Here is an 18,133-nt window from a genome sequence, read left to right as displayed (position 1 = left end):
AAAATAAAATAAAATATTTGGCCTGATGTGTCTGTTTTCTATTGCTTAGCATCGTGTTTTCAAGGTTTATCCATGGTGTAGTGTGCATCAGTATCTCATTCCTTTTTGTGGCTGAATAATATTCCATTGTATGGCTATAACATATTTTGTTGATCCATTATTCAGTCGATGGACATTTGGGTTGGTGCCACTTTTGGGGCTATTGTGAACAGTATTGCTGTGAACATTCCCATACAAGTTTTTATGTGAGCATATGTTTTCAACTCTCTTGGGTATATATTTAGGAGTAGAATTGCTGGGTCATAAGGTAATTCTGCTTCACGTTTGAGGAGCTGCCAGACTGTTTTCCAGAGCAGCTGTACCATTTAACATTTCCACCAGCAATGTATGAGAGATCCAATTTCTCCATATGCTCACCAACATCTATTTTCCAGTAAAAAAAATTAACACTATGCTCTGCTTAAAATAGAAAAACAGGTAGCGAACCCATACACCCTGCTTTTTTTTTTTTTCTGTTTACTGTCTAATCCCATGGCTTGTGAGCCCTGTCAAGATATTTATCATCTTCATGTCCTAGGGCTCTCTTCTGTAAAATTAGAGTGATGATCATAATGCCTTCCTCAGATGGCTGCCAGGAGGACCTAATTTGTATAAATTGATAATTTATATAGAGCCTTAATACATACTAGGTACTCAATGTTTATTTCCTTTCTTTCTTCACTTAATAGTAGACCAGGCAAATTTGTAAGCTCAGCAAACATACTCTCCTGGGCAAGGGTGTCAAGGCAGAAGATTTTATAATAATGGACTTTGGAAATAAAAACTTAAATAGAAGTGCAGGGCATATTATTTGCCGACCATCTTAAACATTAGCCAAGTTTCAGTCTTTAACTTTAACAGAGGAACTCAATTATTTGTCTTGACATAACAGGATGTATAGGGAGCCACTGGCAGTCTCCAGCAGGCACACTCAACTAAAAAGACCAACAGTTGACCATATGCATTCTGCTTGCCAATCCGTCCCCTGTTCTTTGCCTAAACACACACTTCTGATGACATCTAAGCTATAACCTGTGAAAACATCAGTTATAAGCCTGGGATGGCTTTATGTCGCCATATGTAGTAGCTGAATTGTGTTGTCCAAAGAATACATGTTCCAGTCCAATCATGCCTGGTAGTTGTGAATGTGACCTTATTGGGAAATAAGGTATTTACAGGTGTAATCAAATTAAATGAGGCCATAGTAGATGAAAGAGGGCCCTAAATCCAATGACTAGTGTCATTATAAGGAGGTACAGAGAGGCACAGAGGCACAGATGGACAGAGGGACAATGGCCATGTGAAGAAGGAGGCAGAGATTGTAGTGATGCAGCTACATGCCAAGGAATGTCAACAACTGCAGGCAATGACCAGAAGCTTGAAAGAGGCAGAGGATTCTTCCCTGGAGCCTTCAGAAGGGAGAATGGCCCTGACAACACCTTGAGTTTGAACTTCTAGCCTCCCAAACTATGACAGAATAAATTTCTGTTGTTTTAACGCACCCAGGTTGTGATCATTTGTTATGGCAACCCTAGGAAACTAACATAGCATATGACATTTTTGCTCGAAACCAAGCCACTCTATCAGGTTAAGAGGTCAGTAGTAGATCTACTCTACCTTAATGACTAACAAAGACCTATAGTCTCTATAGTGTATCTTAGTAACCTCAAGCCTTTCCCTTTGTCTGTTTCACTTCTGACACTCCATTTTCTACAATTTAAAATCTGGTGCTAAAAAAATAATAATTAAAATAAAATAAAATAAAATAAAATAAAATAATCTGGTGCTACATTGGTATTGTGGCTCACAAAGTCTCACTACTACTGAGTGGATGCAGGGGTGGTGGTAGTGGTGGTGGTTGTGATGAGGGATCAGGTTGTCCAGTGGTTAGAACCACTGGGACAGTGGGTTAGAACCACTGCAGGAGAGGCCAAGGTCCCAGATTCATATCCCATCCATAGTGCACCCTGTCCCTAGCCAGCATCTCACATATGTAGTGGGTCAGAGGAGGCTGGTCAGAGCACACTCAGGATCAGGCCCAGAAAGACAACTTTAAGCATATGCGTTCTTCTCAGCTGCATCACTATAAGATCCCAAATGCCAAGGAAAACACTGCAGGGCTTGGAAATCAAACAATTAAAACAAGAGGACCTTAAGGCTGACACTGAACAGCTGTACCAGTGTCAATGTTAAGTTGCAAAAGTCATCTTTTCTAGATTGCCTAAGTATCCCATGACAGGCCTCATCTCTTCAGAGCACATGGCACAAGTGTAATTAATTACTTGTTAAATGTCTGTCCTTCCTTCTAGAGGATGGAGCTGAATCTTCTTGGTCAGTGTTGTATCCCCAGAGTCTGGTCAGAGTCCTCCTGACCTGCAGGAGGTGCTTAATAAGTATTGCTATGTGGATGAATGAATGAATGAATGAATGAATGAAAAGAAGAGAGAGAGGCTGGTCATAAATGTTCCTCTGTACAAGTGTTGCTGTGTCTTGGGCAGTAACAGGCAAAGGGCATACTTACTGTCAAAGAGGATGATCCTGCCATCGCCACCACAGGGCTGGGTGTGATCCCCGAAGCAAACACTGTTACACTCAGTACTGGCTGCCTCCCCGTACTTCCAGTAATCAGGATTGTTTCCACAGAAGCAAGCATAGCCTGACTCCATCCCAGCAAACTGTCACAGTAGAGAAACAGCACTTGGTAAGTGTCAGTCGGGAGTATCAGGTGGCCTGAAGGAGCCTGGAAGGATCAGCCTCCAGCCTTACTCCTGGGCCCCTCTTTCTGAGGGCTCTCCCTAGCTCCACTCCCTTGACATTCATTACACACTATTAATAACTATATTTACCCTTCAGTGAGCATCTCTTTTACTGCTTGCATCTCTACTGTACTTAAGTGAGTTTTTTTTTTTAAAGATTTTATTTAGGGATTCCTGGGTGGCCCAGCAGTTGAGCGTCTGCCTTCAGCTCACGGCATGATCCTGGAGTCCCGAGATCAAGTCCCGCATCAGGCTCCCTGCATGGAGCCTGTTTCTCCCTCTGCCTGTGTCTCTGCCTCTCTCTCTCTCTCTCTCTCTCTGTGTGTGTGTGTCTCTGTGTCTCATTATTTTAAAAGATACTTTTTAAAAAAAAAGATTTATTTATTTATTCATGATAGACATAGAGAGAGAGAGAGGCAGAGACACAGGAGGAGGGAGAAGCAGGCTCCATGCCAGGAACCCGACGCGGGACCCGATCCCGGGATTCCAGGACCGCTCCCCAGGCCAAAGGCAGGCGCCAAACCGCTGAGCCACCCAGGGATCCCCTAAAAAGATACTTTTTTTTAAAAAAAAGATCTTATTTATTTATTTATTTGAGAGAGAGATAGAGATAGATCATGAGTACAAGTGGGGGAAGGCAGAGGGAGAAGCAGACTCCGCGCTGAGCAGGGAGCCTGATATGGGACTCAATCCCAGAATCCTGGGATCATGACCTGAGCTGAAGGCAGACACTTGACTGACAGCCAACCAGGTGCCCCTTCAGTAAGTTTTAAGGCAAGTATTGGGTGGAAGCCCACTAACTTGAAACAATAATAGCAGCTCAACATTTTTTGAATGTTTACCGTGTGCCAGGTAGTAGGTGCTTTATGGCTAGTCCTCACCACAAACTCATTACAGGCCCCTCTAAAACTTTTCATTTTATTTATTACCATATGGTAAAACTATTTATATGGTATATAATTCTATAAATTTTAATCCATGTATAGATCTGTGCAACTACCACTAAAATCAAGATATGGAATAGGCACATCACCCAATAACCTTTCTATCCCGAACCCACCACTTTATACTTCTCCCTCCTATCAGTTTGCTGTTACTATAGTTTTGTTTTTCAAGAATATCATATGCTAAGACTGAATGTTTATGTTCCCCCAAAAGTTATATGTTGAAATCTTAACTCCCAGTGTGATGGTATGTGGAGATGGAACATTTGGTAGGTGATTAAGGCATGAGAACAGAGCCCTTTTGAATGGGATTAGTGCTCTTACAAAAGAGACCCCAGAGAGCTCCCTAGGTCCTTCTGCCATGTGAAGACAGCCATCTATGAATGAGGACGCAAGCTCTCACCAAATACCAAATCTGCCAACAACCTTGATCTTATACTTCTAGCCTCCAGAACTATGAGAAATAAACGTTTATTTATCCAGTCTACAGTAATTTTGTTACTGTGCCAAAATAGACTAAGACATCATATAAATGGAATCATATAGTATGTAACCTTTTGAGACTGGCGTTCCACTCAGCCAATGTCTTTGAGATTCATCCAAAGTGGTGCATGTATCAATAGTTCACTCCTTTTTATGGTAGAGTAGTAAGTCCTTGCATAGATATGCCACCAGTTGTTAATCCTTTGGGTTGTTTCTACTTTTTCATGATTATGGATAGAGTTGCTATAAACCTTTGTGTATAGTTTTATGTGAACATAAGCCTTCATTTCTCCAGAGTAAATACCTGGGAATGGGGTTGCTGGGTTAGATGGTGAATGTATGTTTATAAGATACTACCAAACTGTTTTCCAGAGTGACTATACCTTTTACATTCACAAGAAGAATGCATGAGTCCCAGTTGCTCCATATCTTGGTCAACATTTTATTCTCAGTATATTTTATTTTAGCCACTTAAAAAAATGATTTGATTTGATTTAATTTAATTTAATTTATTCATGAGAGACACACAGAGAGAGGAGCAGGCACAAAGGCAGAGGGAGAAGCAGGCTTCCCATGGGGAGCCCGATGCAGGACTCAATACCAGGACCCTGGTATCATGACCCGAGCTGAAGGCAGATGCTCAACCACTTAGCCACCCAGACGTCCCATACCTTAGCTGTTCCAGTAGGAGTGTAGTGGTATCTCATTGTGGATTTCATTTGTATCACTCTAGTGGTTTAAAAGACCACTAGACATTCAGTGTCTGAATGTCTTTTAATGTGTTTATTTGCCCTCTGTATATACTCTTTGGTGAAGTATCTGTTTAAGCCTTTTGTCCATTTTTATTTATTTATTTATTTATTTATTTATTTATTTGAGAGAGCAGAGAGAGAGCACATGAACAGTGGGGAGGGGCAGAGGGAGAAGGAGAAACAGACTCTGCTGAACAGGGAGCCTGACACAGGGCTTGATCCCAGGACCCCAGGATCATGACCTGAGCCAAAGGCAGATGCTTAACTGACTGAGCCACCCAGGCGTTCTTGCTCATTAAAAATAAAAAAAAAAAAATTAACTATTGAGTTTTTAGAGTTTTTGTATAAGTCCTTTGCTGCATATGTGATTTGCAAAGATTTTCTTCCAGGCTATGGCTTGTCTTTTCATTCTTTAAAAAATATCTTTCACAGAGAAAAAGTTTTTTAATTTTGGTGAAATTCAAATTAAAATTTACCAATTTAAAAAAAATAAAAAAATAAATAAAATAAAATTTACCAATTTTTTTAAACGGATCATGCTTTTGGTGTCAAACCTAAGAACTTTCTGCCTAAACTCAGGTAAACCCCAGTCATGAAGATTTTCTCCCCTCTTCTCCTCTAAACGTTTTACAGTTTTACATTTTAGACCTAAAATCCATTTTGAGTTGAGTGTGTAGTCTTTTGTGTTTAACTTCTTTCAATTAGCATAATGTTTTGGTGATTCATCCATATTGTTGTGTGTATCAGTATGTCTTACTATAGCTTCTTTTTGTTGCTGAGTAGTATTCCACAATATGGATGTAGCACAATTTATTTATCTGTTCATCAGTTAATAGACAATGAGTTATTTAGTTTGGGATTATTCTAAATAATGCTGCTACAAACATTGTACAAGGTTTAGTGTGAACATATGTTTTCAACTCTCTTGGGTATATATGTTGGAGTGTAATTGTTGGTTTATAAGGTTAGGTTTAACTTTTTGAGAAATTGCCAAACTGTTTTCCATAGCAGCTGCACTATTTTACATTTCCACCAGCAATGTATGAGGGTTCCAATTTCTCTACCTCTTCACTGATGCTTGTTTTTGTTCTTAAAAAGTATTAACTACAGCCATTGGTTATTTATTGTGTGATGTGGTATCTCAAAATCATGGATGGTTTTGATTTGTATTTCCCTAAAGACCAATGATATAGGCATATTTCCATATGCTTATTGGCCATTTGTATGTCTTCTATAAAGAAATGTCTATTTAAATCATTTCCCTATTATCTAATTGAGTTGTGCTTTTATTGTCAAGTTGTAAGAGAGCTTTATATATTCTTGACATTAAATCCTTATTCAGATATGATTCACAAATACTTTCTCCCATTCTGTGAGTTGCTTTTTCATTTTCTTAATAGTATCCCTGATACCCAAAAGTTGTACATTTTGAAGTCTAATTTATTTTTATTTTGATTACTTGTGCTTTAATTATCATAACTATAAAACCATTGCTTAATACCAAGGTCATGCATATTTATATGTTTCTTTCTAAGAGTTCCTTCTAATAGCTAAAACTAATTACATTAAGGTCTTTGGTTCATTTTTTAGTTAATTTTTAAATACAGAGTGAGGTAGGAGTCCAAATTCATTCTTTTCCATGTGCATATTTAATTGTTCCAACATCATTTGTTGAAAAGACTATTCTTTTTCCATTGAATGATCATGGTACCCTTGTCAAAAGTCAACTGACCATAAATAAATGTATGGGCTTATTTCTGGACTCTAAATTTGATTCCATTGGTCTACATACCCATCCTAATGCTAGTACCATAGCGGTTTTTTTCAGTAGTATAATTAATTACTTTATTTATTTATTTTAAATATTTTATTTATTTATTCATGAGAGACACAGAGAGAGGTAGAGACGCAGGTAGATGGAGAAGCAGGCTCCATGCAGGGAGCCCGACGTGGGACTCAATGCTGGGACTCTAGGATCATGCCCTGGGCCGAAGGGAGGTGCTCAACCACTGAGCCACCCAGGTGTCCCTCAGTAATATAATTTAAAGTTAAAAAAAAAAAAAAAAAAAGTTAATTTTGGTCTATGATGTGATGTAAGGATAGAGGATCATTTTTCTTCACAAAGAGCTCCTATATTTTCTTCAGAACTATTTGTTGAAAGACTATCTTTTATGTCTGTTGAAAATCAACTGTCCATGTAAGTGCGGGTCTATTTCTGGACTCTATTTTGTTTCATTGATACCTATAGCAGGAGTTGAAAGCCTTTTTCTTTCATAAAAAGTCAACTAGTAAATGCTTTTGGCTTTGTGGGCCATACAGTTCCTTCTCAACTACTCAACTTTGCTGTTGTACCATGAAAAGCATAGACAATATGTAGTTGAATGAGTGTGGCTATGTTTCAGTAAAACTTTATTTACTGGGTAGATGGGTAGTAGGATTTAGCCCACATATCACTGTTTGCTAACTCCTGATCTATGCCACTATTCATATGCCAATACCACTCTCTTGATTATTATAGCTTTATAGAAAGTCTTGAGATCAGGCAGGATGAGTCCTCCAAAGTTGATTTTTTCAAAAATTATTTTGGTTATTCTAGGTTTTCTGCCTTTTCATGTAAATTTTAGGATCAGCTTGACAATATTTTAAAAAATCCTATCATTTTGAGGGGCACCTGGGTGGTTCAGTTGGTGAACCATCTGCCTTTGGCTCAGGTCTTGATCTCAGGGCTGTGGGGATTGAGCCCTGCTTTGGGCTCCCTGCTCAGCAGGGGGGCTGCTTATCCCTCTTCTTTTTCCCCTCCCCCCACCCTGCTCATGCTCTCTCTCTCTCTCTCTCTCTCAAATAAATAAATAAAATCTTAAAAGCAAAACAAAACAAATTTAAAAACTAGTATTTTGATTGAGATTGCATTGAATCTATAAATCAATCTGGGAAAAACTGACATTGTAACACTATTAAGTCTTCTAATCCATGAACAATGTCTGTATTTTTTTTTAAGATTTATTATTGACTTTAGAGAGAGACAGAGTATGTGCATAGGTGCGCGCGCGAGCACACACACACGGAAGGGGGAGGGGCAGATGGGGAAGGAGAGAGAGGACTCTCTAACAGACTCCCTACTGAGTGAAGAGCCCAAATTGGGGCTCAGTCCCACAACCCTGAGATCATGACCTGAACCAAAAATCAAGAGTTAGACACTTAACCAACTGAGCCACCCGAGCACCCCACAATGGCTGTATTTCTATTTACTTACATCTTCTTTAATTTTCTCTTGCAATGTTATGTAGTATTTGGTATATAGGTCTTTAATATCCTTTGTTAATTCTGAGATTACTTGATTATTGTAAATGGAATTTTAAAATTTCATTTTCTAATTGTTCTCTGCTAATACATAGAAATGCAGCTGATTTTTGTGTATGACCTTATAACTTGCAACCCTCATAAATCTACTTATTATTTCTACCAGCTAGCTATTATGTAGAATTGTCTACATACATGATCACATTGTCCATAAATTTTTTTTAAAGATTTTATTTATTCATGAGAGACACAGAGAGAAAGAGAAGAAGAGGGAGAAGCAGAGGAAGAAGCAGGCTCCGTGTAAGGAGCCCAATGTGGAATTCAATCCTGGGACTCCAGGATCATGCCCTGGGCTGAAGGCAGGCGCTAAACCACTGAGTCACCCAGGGATCCCCTGTCCATAAATTTTTTATTAAAAATTCCTCCTTTCTAATCTACATGCCTTTTTCTTGCTTTATTTCATTAGCAAGGATCTCTAGTACAGTGTTGAATAGAAGAGAGGAGAACAGGCATCATTGTTTTTCCCTGATTTTAAGTAGAAAACACTGAACTTTTTACCATTGAATATGATATTAGCTTTAGATTTTTTGATAGCTGTTCTTTCTTTTTTTTTTTTAATAATTTTTATTTATTTATGATAGTCACAGAGAGAGAGAGAGAGAGAGGCAGAGACACAGGCAGAGGGAGAAGCAGGCTCCATGCACCGGGAGCCCGACGTGGGATTCGATCCCGGGTCTCCAGGATCGCGCCCTGGGCCAAAGGCAGGCGCCAAACCGCTGCGCCACCCAGGGATCCCCTGTTCTTTCTTTTTTAAGATTTATTTTATTTTGGGGGGGAGGGGCAGCAGGAGAAGGAAGGAGAGAGTCCCAAGCAGGCTCCACACAGCATAGAGCTGGACTCGGGTCTTGATCTCATGACCCTGAGATCACAACCCAAGCTGAAATCAAGAGTTGGATGTTTAAGCAACTCAACCACCCAGGCACCCTCAGTTTTTGAAAGCTGCTCTTAATCAGGTTGAAGAAGTTCTATTCTATTCCTAGTTTGCTGATGACTTTTATCATTAATGGGTATTGTGTTTTCTCAAATGCTCTGGCTGTTTTTTTATTTTAAAATAATTTCAAATCTACAGAAAAGTTGTAAGAACAATACAAAGAACTTCTTTATCCCTTTCACCTAGAGACCTCCATTCAAGTTAGCAACTGCCTGAATCATGTACTTTGTAGAAAAAGATCTAATGCAGGATTGCAGATGTACTTAACTGTCAGGTCATTTTAGTCTCCTCCCATCAGGAATAGTTTGTCAGTCCTTTCTTGACCTTTATAACTTTGACATTTTCAAAGAATAGAGGCCAGTCATCTTGTAGAATGCCTCTTGTTTCAGGTTTGCCTAATGTTTAATCATGATTAGATTCATATTCTGCATTTTGGCAGAAATATCACCAAAGTGATATTATGCTCTTTTTTTTTTTAATTTTTATTTATTTATGATAGTCACACAGAGAGAAAGAGAGAGAGGCAGAGACACAGAGAGAGGGAGAAGCAGGCTCCACGCACCGGTAGCCTGATGTGGGATTCGATCCCGGGTCTCCAGGATCACGCCCTGGGCCAAAGGCAGGTGCCAAACCGCTGCGCCACCCAGGGATCCCTATTATGCTCTTGATAAGTCAGATTGTGGAATATTTGCACACCTTGATATCTGTTCTCTGAATTAATTATTACTATGACAGTTGCCAAATGGAGAATTTTCTAATTCCATCATTTCTTCTACATTTGTTAGGTGGCATTCTCCTATAACAAAATGCCTTTCTGGGGTGCCTAGGTGGCTTAGTTGGTTAGGGGTGTCTGCCTTTGGCTCAGGTCATAATCTCGGGGCTCTGGGATCAAGTCCCAGATCAGGCTCCCTGCTCAGGGACTCAAAGGGACTCTGCTTCTCCCTTTCCCTCTGCCCCTCCCCTCCCACTCATGCTTTCTCTTGCTCTCTCTCTCTCAAATAAATAAATAAATACATAAATAAGTAAATAAAATCTAAAAAAAAAGAAAATGCCTTTCTTCTCATTTGTTCACTTATTTATTTTATCAGTATGGATTTGTGGATTCTTATTTCATTTTAAGAAGGGGTATATTTATTATTACCATTTTTTGTTTTGCAGTTCAAATTATATTGGAGTTAAACAGTGGAAACTGTTCCAGTTGGTTCCTGTGTCCTTTTGACAAGCCCCCACCATCCCTTACTTTCTTGTACAACATGCTTCAGGCTGCTCTTGCACTTTCTCAGGACCAGCTCTAGAATCAGCGATTTTCTCCAAGGAGCTCTAATTCTTATTTAATGAAGAATAATATCTAGAAACCAAAATCTGAGCACTAAGTGTGCTCTGTGCAATGTGTGTCACTGTTCCCAGGTCCTCCCAGTGGACAGAGATAAGAAATATGTATGTATATACAAACACACACAGAGACCTACAAACATGTTTATATTTATTTCCGTATCTGTCTCTCTCTCTATTGAAACCATACACTATACTAATAACTTCAATCCCTGTCCAACACTATCGGCTTCATTTTGGTTTTCCCTGGCTCTTTTCTCCAACAGTGAGAAATCTGGCTCCCATTATCCTCAGTATGTTTACTTATATGCTCAAACCTTTTGCAAGCAACCAATCACTCCATCATGTTGGGCCACCTGCCTCGCTAAGTCACCTGCTTCACAAAGGCCCTGACTGCTCTCCTTGCTTGGGTCTGATTAATGGCTTTTTCACTGAATTATTAAGGAAGGACAAAAGAAAGGAAGGAAAAAGGAAGGAAAGAAGGAAAGATATAGGAAACAACACCATTATTGAACTTTTATAGGCAAGGAGTGAATTGCAGATAGAGGAAAAGACAGAAAAAAAAAGAAAGTATTTTGTCCAGGCTATGGTCCCTAATATAGCAAGGAAATAACCACTACATTGGCCTATTATCCCCTGTGGAGCCAGAGATGTCCCTGCTTATAATATTCAAGGGCATGAGGAAATACATAACTCTGTCAGAGGTCAAATAGGGATACAGATATTGGGATTTTCCTCTTTTCTCTCCCTGTCTTTAAACAAGAATGCTGCCTCACATTCCTGAATGCCAAGCCCCACTCTTCCTCTAGTTCCTCCTTGGCAGAAAAAAAAGTTACATGGTTTGACAATTTAAAAAAAAGTATATATATTTTTAAGTTCTCTGGGCAGAATGTATTTACATCTTCATGCTTTTCTATAGATAAATAACCATAGAATCATTACCTTGAACCTCTGACTCCGACAAAAACTGATGCAGGTTTGTATGGTAAGTTTGTTAGATGTTTTACTGGCGCCAGTTAGAGGAGGTGGGTTTCCATGATCCTTGTAGCAGCCAAGGTTTCCAGGCACTGGAGAAAAAAGAGAAAAGAATTTCACAACATCTGGCTGTGAAACACAGAGAAGGGACCGCAATTTGTGCCAGGTACTTTCATCTCAGCTGATATTTCTACTCCGAAGGTACACATAAATAATAAGCAACAAATTTTAAAAATGGAAGTCTTAAGTATCCTCTGGCAAATGCCATGTTTCTGTTTTCTTTTGAAGTGTATGTGAGGCCCAGGTTCACCTTTAATTAATCTGTCCAATATTGATAGAATTGAGCATTGAAGAGAACTAGGAACAGTTTCCCCAAAATAGAGAAGCTGCAATACGTAAATTACGTTTCAGAGTCCCTAGAGGGCAGGAAAAGCCCTTGGAAGCCCTTTATCCTATGCCTTGTGCCTCCCCTTGTTCGTTCTTTCTTTTCTTTTATTTTTTTAAAGATTTATTTATTTATTTATTTATTTATTTATTTATTTATTTAAGAGAGGGGGGCAAGAGGGAAGGAGACATAGCATGTGAATAGGGGGAGGGACAGAGAGAGAGAATCTTCAAGCTGTGTGCAGAGCCTGACATGGGGCTCAATCCCACAATCTATGAGATCACGATCTGAGCTGAAACCAGGAGTTGGACCCTTAACTGAGCCACCAAGCACCCCTCCCTTATTTTTTTTTTTTTTTTTTTTTTTTAGGATTTTATTTATTTATTCATGACAGACACACAGAGAGAGAGGCAGAAACTTAGACAGAGGGAGATGTGGGAATCAATCCCCAGACCCAGGATCACGCCCTGAGCCAAAGGCAGATGGTCAACTGCTGAGCCACCCAGGCATCACCCCTCCCCTTATTCTTTAAAAGAACTCCATAAGTGGGTTTCCCCAAGTACCTTCAGTGAGTGTATTAGTTTCTTATAGCTGCTGTAAAATCACTATAAATGTAGTGGCTTTACACAGCATAAATTCATTATCTTATAGTTCAGGAGGTCAGAAGTACTAAATGAATCTTACAGACTGAAATTCGTATTTCCTTTTGTCCTTCTGCTTCTAGCATCACATCACCTTCTCTGACTCTGATTTTCCTGCCTCTGTTATAAGGACTTCTGTGATGACATTGGGTCTACCTGGATAATTCAGGATAATCTCCCCATCTCAAAATCTTTAACTTGATCACATCTGCAAATCCCTAATGCCACATAAGGTAACATATTAAAAGATTCCAGGGATTACAACATAGACATTTTGGGAAGCCATTATTCAGCCTATCACAGTGAACATACTAGTGTTTCACAACCATATAATTGGATGGTTTTGTCTAGTAAAAAACAAAAAGCTGTATCTGAGAACAAAGAAATCTGAATAAAAGTATCAACTGTGGTAGACAGCTTTCAAAGATGGGACTCAGTGATCGCTACCCTCCTGGTGTTCATGCCATCACAGAAACCCCTTTTTTTTTTTCTTTTTAAAGATTTTATTAATTTGTCCATGAGAAACAAAGAGAGAGGCAGAGACATGGGCAGAAGGAGAAGCAGGCCTCCCCCACGACCTGAGCCAAAGGAAGATGCTCAACCACTGAGCCACCCAGGTGTCCAAATCCCCTTTCTTGAGTGTAGGTTGGATTAGTGACTTTCTTTTGACCAACAGAATGTGACAAGGTTGATAGGATGCCAGTTTTGTGATTAGGTTACAAGAGACTGTGACTTCTTTCTTGCTAGTAGACTCTCTCTTGCCTTTTTGGCTCATATACTTTGATAGAACAATACACTCTGTCATAGAGGCCATGTGGCAAGGAACTGAGGGTGTCCTTCAGCTAACAGCCAGCAAGAAACCAAGACTTTTAGTTTCGGCAAACACTGAATCCTACTGACAATTATGCATGCTTGAGATAGATTCTTCCCCATTGCAGCCTTCAGATGAGACCCCAGTCCTGGCAGACACTGTGATTATAGCCTTGTAAAAAACCTGGAAGCAGAGGACCCAGCTAAGCCACGTCTAGATTTCCTGACCCATAAAAAATAAGACAATAAATGTGCATCATTTTAAGTAATTAAGTTCCAAGATAGTTTGCTGTACAGTAATAGATAACTAATACACCTACATAATACATACTAAATACATTTATTGAATGAAGGAATTAACTCATTGTGGGCCATGGACAAATCAACCTCTCTAGACCTTAGTATTCCATGTGTTATTATTTTATGAATCACTCCACTATCAAATGAAGCTCTTTCCCTTACTTTCTCTGTTTGACTCCTCACAGTTTATGTAACTGAAGATATAAGAAGACATGAATGAGTCCTGGCCTTAGAAGCACTTCTAGGTCAGTTAAGAGTTACATGTTATCCAATTCCAAAATGAGTCACATATAAGCTCCTAAAAAGCATTTTTCTTTATGTTTAAGACTAGAAAACAGGGGCGTCTGGCTGGGTCAGTCAGTGAGGTGTCTGACTCTTGATATTGGGGTTGTAGGGTTCAAGCTCCACATTGGGTATAGAGATTACTTTAAAAAAAATTTTTTTAAAGGTTTTATTTATTCATGAGAGACACAAAGAGAGAGAGGCAAAGACACAGGCAGAGGGAGCAGGCTCCATGCAGGGAGCCCAATGTGGGATTCGATCCCAGGATTCCAGGATCATACCCAGAGCCAGAGGCAGAAGCTCAATGGCTGAGCCACCCAGGTGTCCCTAAAATTTTTTTTCTAAAGATTTTATTTGTTTATTCATGAGAGACATGGAAGGAGAGGCAGAATCATAGGCAGAGGGAGAAGTAGGCTCCCTGTAGGGAGCCTGATGCAGGACTCAATCCCAGAACCCCTGGATCATGACCTGAGTCAAATGCAGACACTCAACCACTGATTCACCCAGGTGCTCCAAAAATAAAATTAAAAAAAAAAAAAAAAGGGATGCTGGGGTGGCTAGGGGTTGAGAGCCTCCTTTCGGCTCAGGGCATGCATGATCCTGGGTCCAGGGATCGAGTCCCACGTCGGGCTTTCTGTGAGGGGCCTGCTTCTCCCTCTGCCTGTGTCTCTGCCTCTCTCTCTCTCTGTGTCTCTCATGAATAAATAAATAAAATCTTAAAAAAAAAAAAAGACTAGAAAACAACATGGTCCAGTTTAACAAGCTTTACATCCACATTAGCCTGTTGGCACATAAAACTAAAAATATATGTGTGTATCTGTGTGTATGTATATACACATACTTTTAAATTTCTGCTATCATCTAATATCTAACCAGTTCCTGTTAAATTGGCAGGAAGAACCCCTGATAACCCCAAGAGTCACCCTTCCCCCTCCAGCCAAGTGGTTACCCTTCTCCCTTGCGTCACACATGGTTCAAATAAAACAAATGTGGCTCACCACACAAATGTTAAAATGCATCTTTTGGAAACAAACCAAATCTCTATAGTGGCAAATGTAAATGGAAAAGCTCTAGGCAGTAGGACTCTGGTGTTCAGTGGCGGCCTGGCTTGGGAATGGCTAGGCTTTAGAGTTTAAACGAATGCAGTGAGTTAAGCATCTCTAGTCGGGGACATATCCTATAAGCCGAATATTTTTTTTTTAAAGCCGAGTATGTTAAAGGGAACTTGCATACGGAAACCCAAGGCATGCATTCAAAGGTTCTTTTTTTTTTTAATTTTTATTTATTTATGATAGTAACAGAGAGAGAGAGAGAGGGGGGCAGAGGGAGAAGCAGGCTCCATGCACCAGGAGCCCGACATGGGATTCGATCCCAGGTCTCCAGGATCGCGCCCTGGGCCAAAGGCAGGCGCCAAACCGCTGCGCCACCCAGGGATCCCATTCAAAGGTTCTTAATAAGAACTACTTGATCATCATCATCCTGGTCATTTACTCTGATTTTTGTCTCATTTATCCTATTATGATCAGAAGTAAGCATGTTATTATGTATTAGTTTATAGAAAGCCCAAGGCACATAATCATAAATGTTAAGATTAGACATAAACAAGACTATGGGTTGCATTAATGCAGCTGGAACTTATAAGCTTCATTCACGTTTTGATGAGCAAATCCAGGCAGCTCATGTTCCAATGGGGTAGTGAGATAGATCCCTGGAAGTCAGACTATACCATGCTGCAGCACCATCCATCTGAGTATAAATGGCCTGAGGAATCATGCTTGTCATGCCCAAGTCAATCACTTGCCAGATACCATGAAATCTACCTCCCAAAATACTGCAGATGTTTGTCCATATCTCTCTCTCAGACCCACCACCACCTCCCCAGGTTAGGCCACTGTCTCCTCCTTAGACTTAGACTAAGAGTCTAAGACTTAGACTACTGCATTGGCCTCCTATCCTCTCCCTGTTTCTAGGTGCACCCTTATTTTAATCTAGTTAGTACACTGCAACCAAAATAATCTTTACAGTATATTCCAGGCAAAAGGGAAAGAAAGAAGAAACAACATTGGCCTTTGCAGGAATAAAAAGAGTAAGGGTGACCAATGACAGAGAAGGGAAAAGTAAGCTGCAGAGGTACACAGGGGCCCTGCCTAAAACCTTCAAAGTCCCTCAGGATGAAGTCCAAACTCTCTCATATGGTACACAAGGCCCCACCTAATCTATGCTCCTCACTCCCCTTCCTCTCCACCTTTAGTATAACCGCTCTCTCTATCCCTCAACTCACGTTCTAGATGAAAGCCAAATTAAATAGTGTATTTGCAAATTTCCCCACTCCACATTCCTCTCTGGCCTCTGAACTTTCACACATGCTCTTTCCTTGGCTTAGAATACTTTCTCCTGGGACGCCTGGGTGGCTCAGCGGTTGAGCATCTGCCTTTGGCCCAGGGCATGATCCTGGAGACCTGGGATCGAGTCCCGCATCGGGCTCCCTGCATGGAGCCTGCTTCTCCTTCTGCCTGTGTCTCTGCCTCTCTCTGTGTGTGTCTCTCATGAATAAATAAATAAAATATTAAAAAAAAAGAATACTTTCTCCTCTTTCTGTGCTGATAGCACTCTTGCAAACATGATGAACGTTTCTAAAGCCCACTGGACTTTCTGCAAGAAGTATGGCAAGCACTAACCCTACAAAGTGACAGTACAAGAAAGGCAAAGATTCTCTTTATGCCCAGGGAAAGTGGCATTATGACAGGAAGCAGAGTGGCTATGGTGGGCAGACTAAGCCGATTTTAAGGAAAAAGGCTAAAACTACAAAAAAGATTGTGCTAAGGCTTGAATGTGTTGAGCCCAACTGCAGATCTAAGGGAATCCTGGCTGTTAAGAGATGCAAGCATTTTGAACTAGGAGGAGATAAGAAGAGAAAGGGCCAAGTGATCCAGTTCTAAGCTTCATATTTTGTTATGAAGACATAAAATCTTGAGGTTATGTTCACTTCAATTGGTTGCAGTTGTTCTTTTCAAGAGGGAAATAAATTAGTGCCGTCAATAAAATTCCCCTTGTGGGGCAATTTATGCTTAAAAAAACTCAAACTCTATCCTGCTTAACATTGCAGCCTGAGCACTATTTCCCCTGGGGAGCATCCTTCTACCCTGCAAATAAGGTTATATGCTCTTGCTGTGTAGTTCTGTAGCAGCTTAGGCTACACTTGATTCTAAACACCTGTTCATGTGTCTCTTTCCCCAATTAACTAACCATGAATGACTTAAGGGTAGGACTGTATCTTCCACACACCATCGTATTCCAGGGGTCTAGTAAGGTCCCAGTCACAGAGCCAGTGTTCTAAAACTGTACGCTAGATGCACAGGCATGTTCTGTATCACCAGCTGGAATCACCAAATGAGTGGGTAAAGGTACTTCTTAGGTGGCAGTAAAGGAATAGAGCAAGGTGTAAGTAAAAGGCAGAGGCAACCTGCATAACAACAGTCACTTAAAGCTAGTGACCACTGGTTCTGACTCCTGCCTTCACGTGGTCCTTTTTGGCTATTAGAAACACTATTCAAGAAAACAGTTTTCCATAAAGGTTAATGTGAAAATTTAAAGTTTTATTCTCATCATTTTGGAAAGAAACTTTCTAAAATGCATTAGCTATTTCTTAAAAAAAGAAAAACAACTCACTTTAAATTTCTTTTTTTTTTTTTTTTTCACTTTAAATTTCTCTTGGGCTTGAGGTCATCAAATGTGCTTCACCAAACAGCCCCGGCCTGGTGTGCTTTTTTTTTTTTTTTTTTTTTTTTTTTTGCGTTATTGTGTCTGACTTCAATAGTTAAGTCTGTTCCCTTGGTTACCGCCGAGGCTGTTGAGCCCTCAGAACATCGGAACTAGAAGGAATCTCAGAACATCTATTTTGTGCTACTGTCTCTGTGTACTCTCTTCTTAATTTGCTGCTTCTTGGGCTTACAATGATACTATCGAGCTTATTAGAACTGTGTGAAAAATTGGAACAAATAATTGATAAAAGAGAGAGAGCCTCTAGGCTCCTCACTTTCCGGCATCCATTTGTTTTTGCATGCTCACATCTCAGTACGCAGCAATATTCTGAAGGGTAGTGAGCATGCTACAGCAATCACCAATGTGAGGGCAGCCCTGGTG

The 18,133-nt window shown here is 40.0% G+C and overlaps 1 protein-coding gene and 1 pseudogene across 5 annotated transcripts in view; one reads left to right on the top strand and one right to left on the bottom strand.

Moving 5' to 3' along the window:
* The window catches only part of KREMEN1 (kringle containing transmembrane protein 1), a 74,371-nt gene that overhangs the window by 19,722 nt on the left and 36,516 nt on the right, over positions 1–18,133 (bottom strand). For all 5 annotated transcript variants that reach the window (XM_072803096.1, XM_072803097.1, XM_072803094.1 and 2 more), the window contains 2 exons: positions 11,540–11,664; positions 2,561–2,714 (listed from right to left, as the gene is read on the bottom strand). In XM_072803096.1, the coding sequence (XP_072659197.1) occupies positions 2,561–2,714; positions 11,540–11,664 (279 nt within the window). The remainder of the gene's footprint in view (positions 1–2,560; positions 2,715–11,539; positions 11,665–18,133) is intronic.
* LOC140619002 (large ribosomal subunit protein eL42-like) lies at positions 16,611–16,947 on the top strand (annotated as a pseudogene).

This window comes from Canis lupus, chromosome 27, assembly GCF_048164855.1.
Source record: "Canis lupus baileyi chromosome 27, mCanLup2.hap1, whole genome shotgun sequence".
Classification (NCBI taxonomy): domain Eukaryota; kingdom Metazoa; phylum Chordata; class Mammalia; order Carnivora; family Canidae; genus Canis; species Canis lupus.
This window is presented reverse-complemented; position numbering and strand designations above follow the sequence as displayed.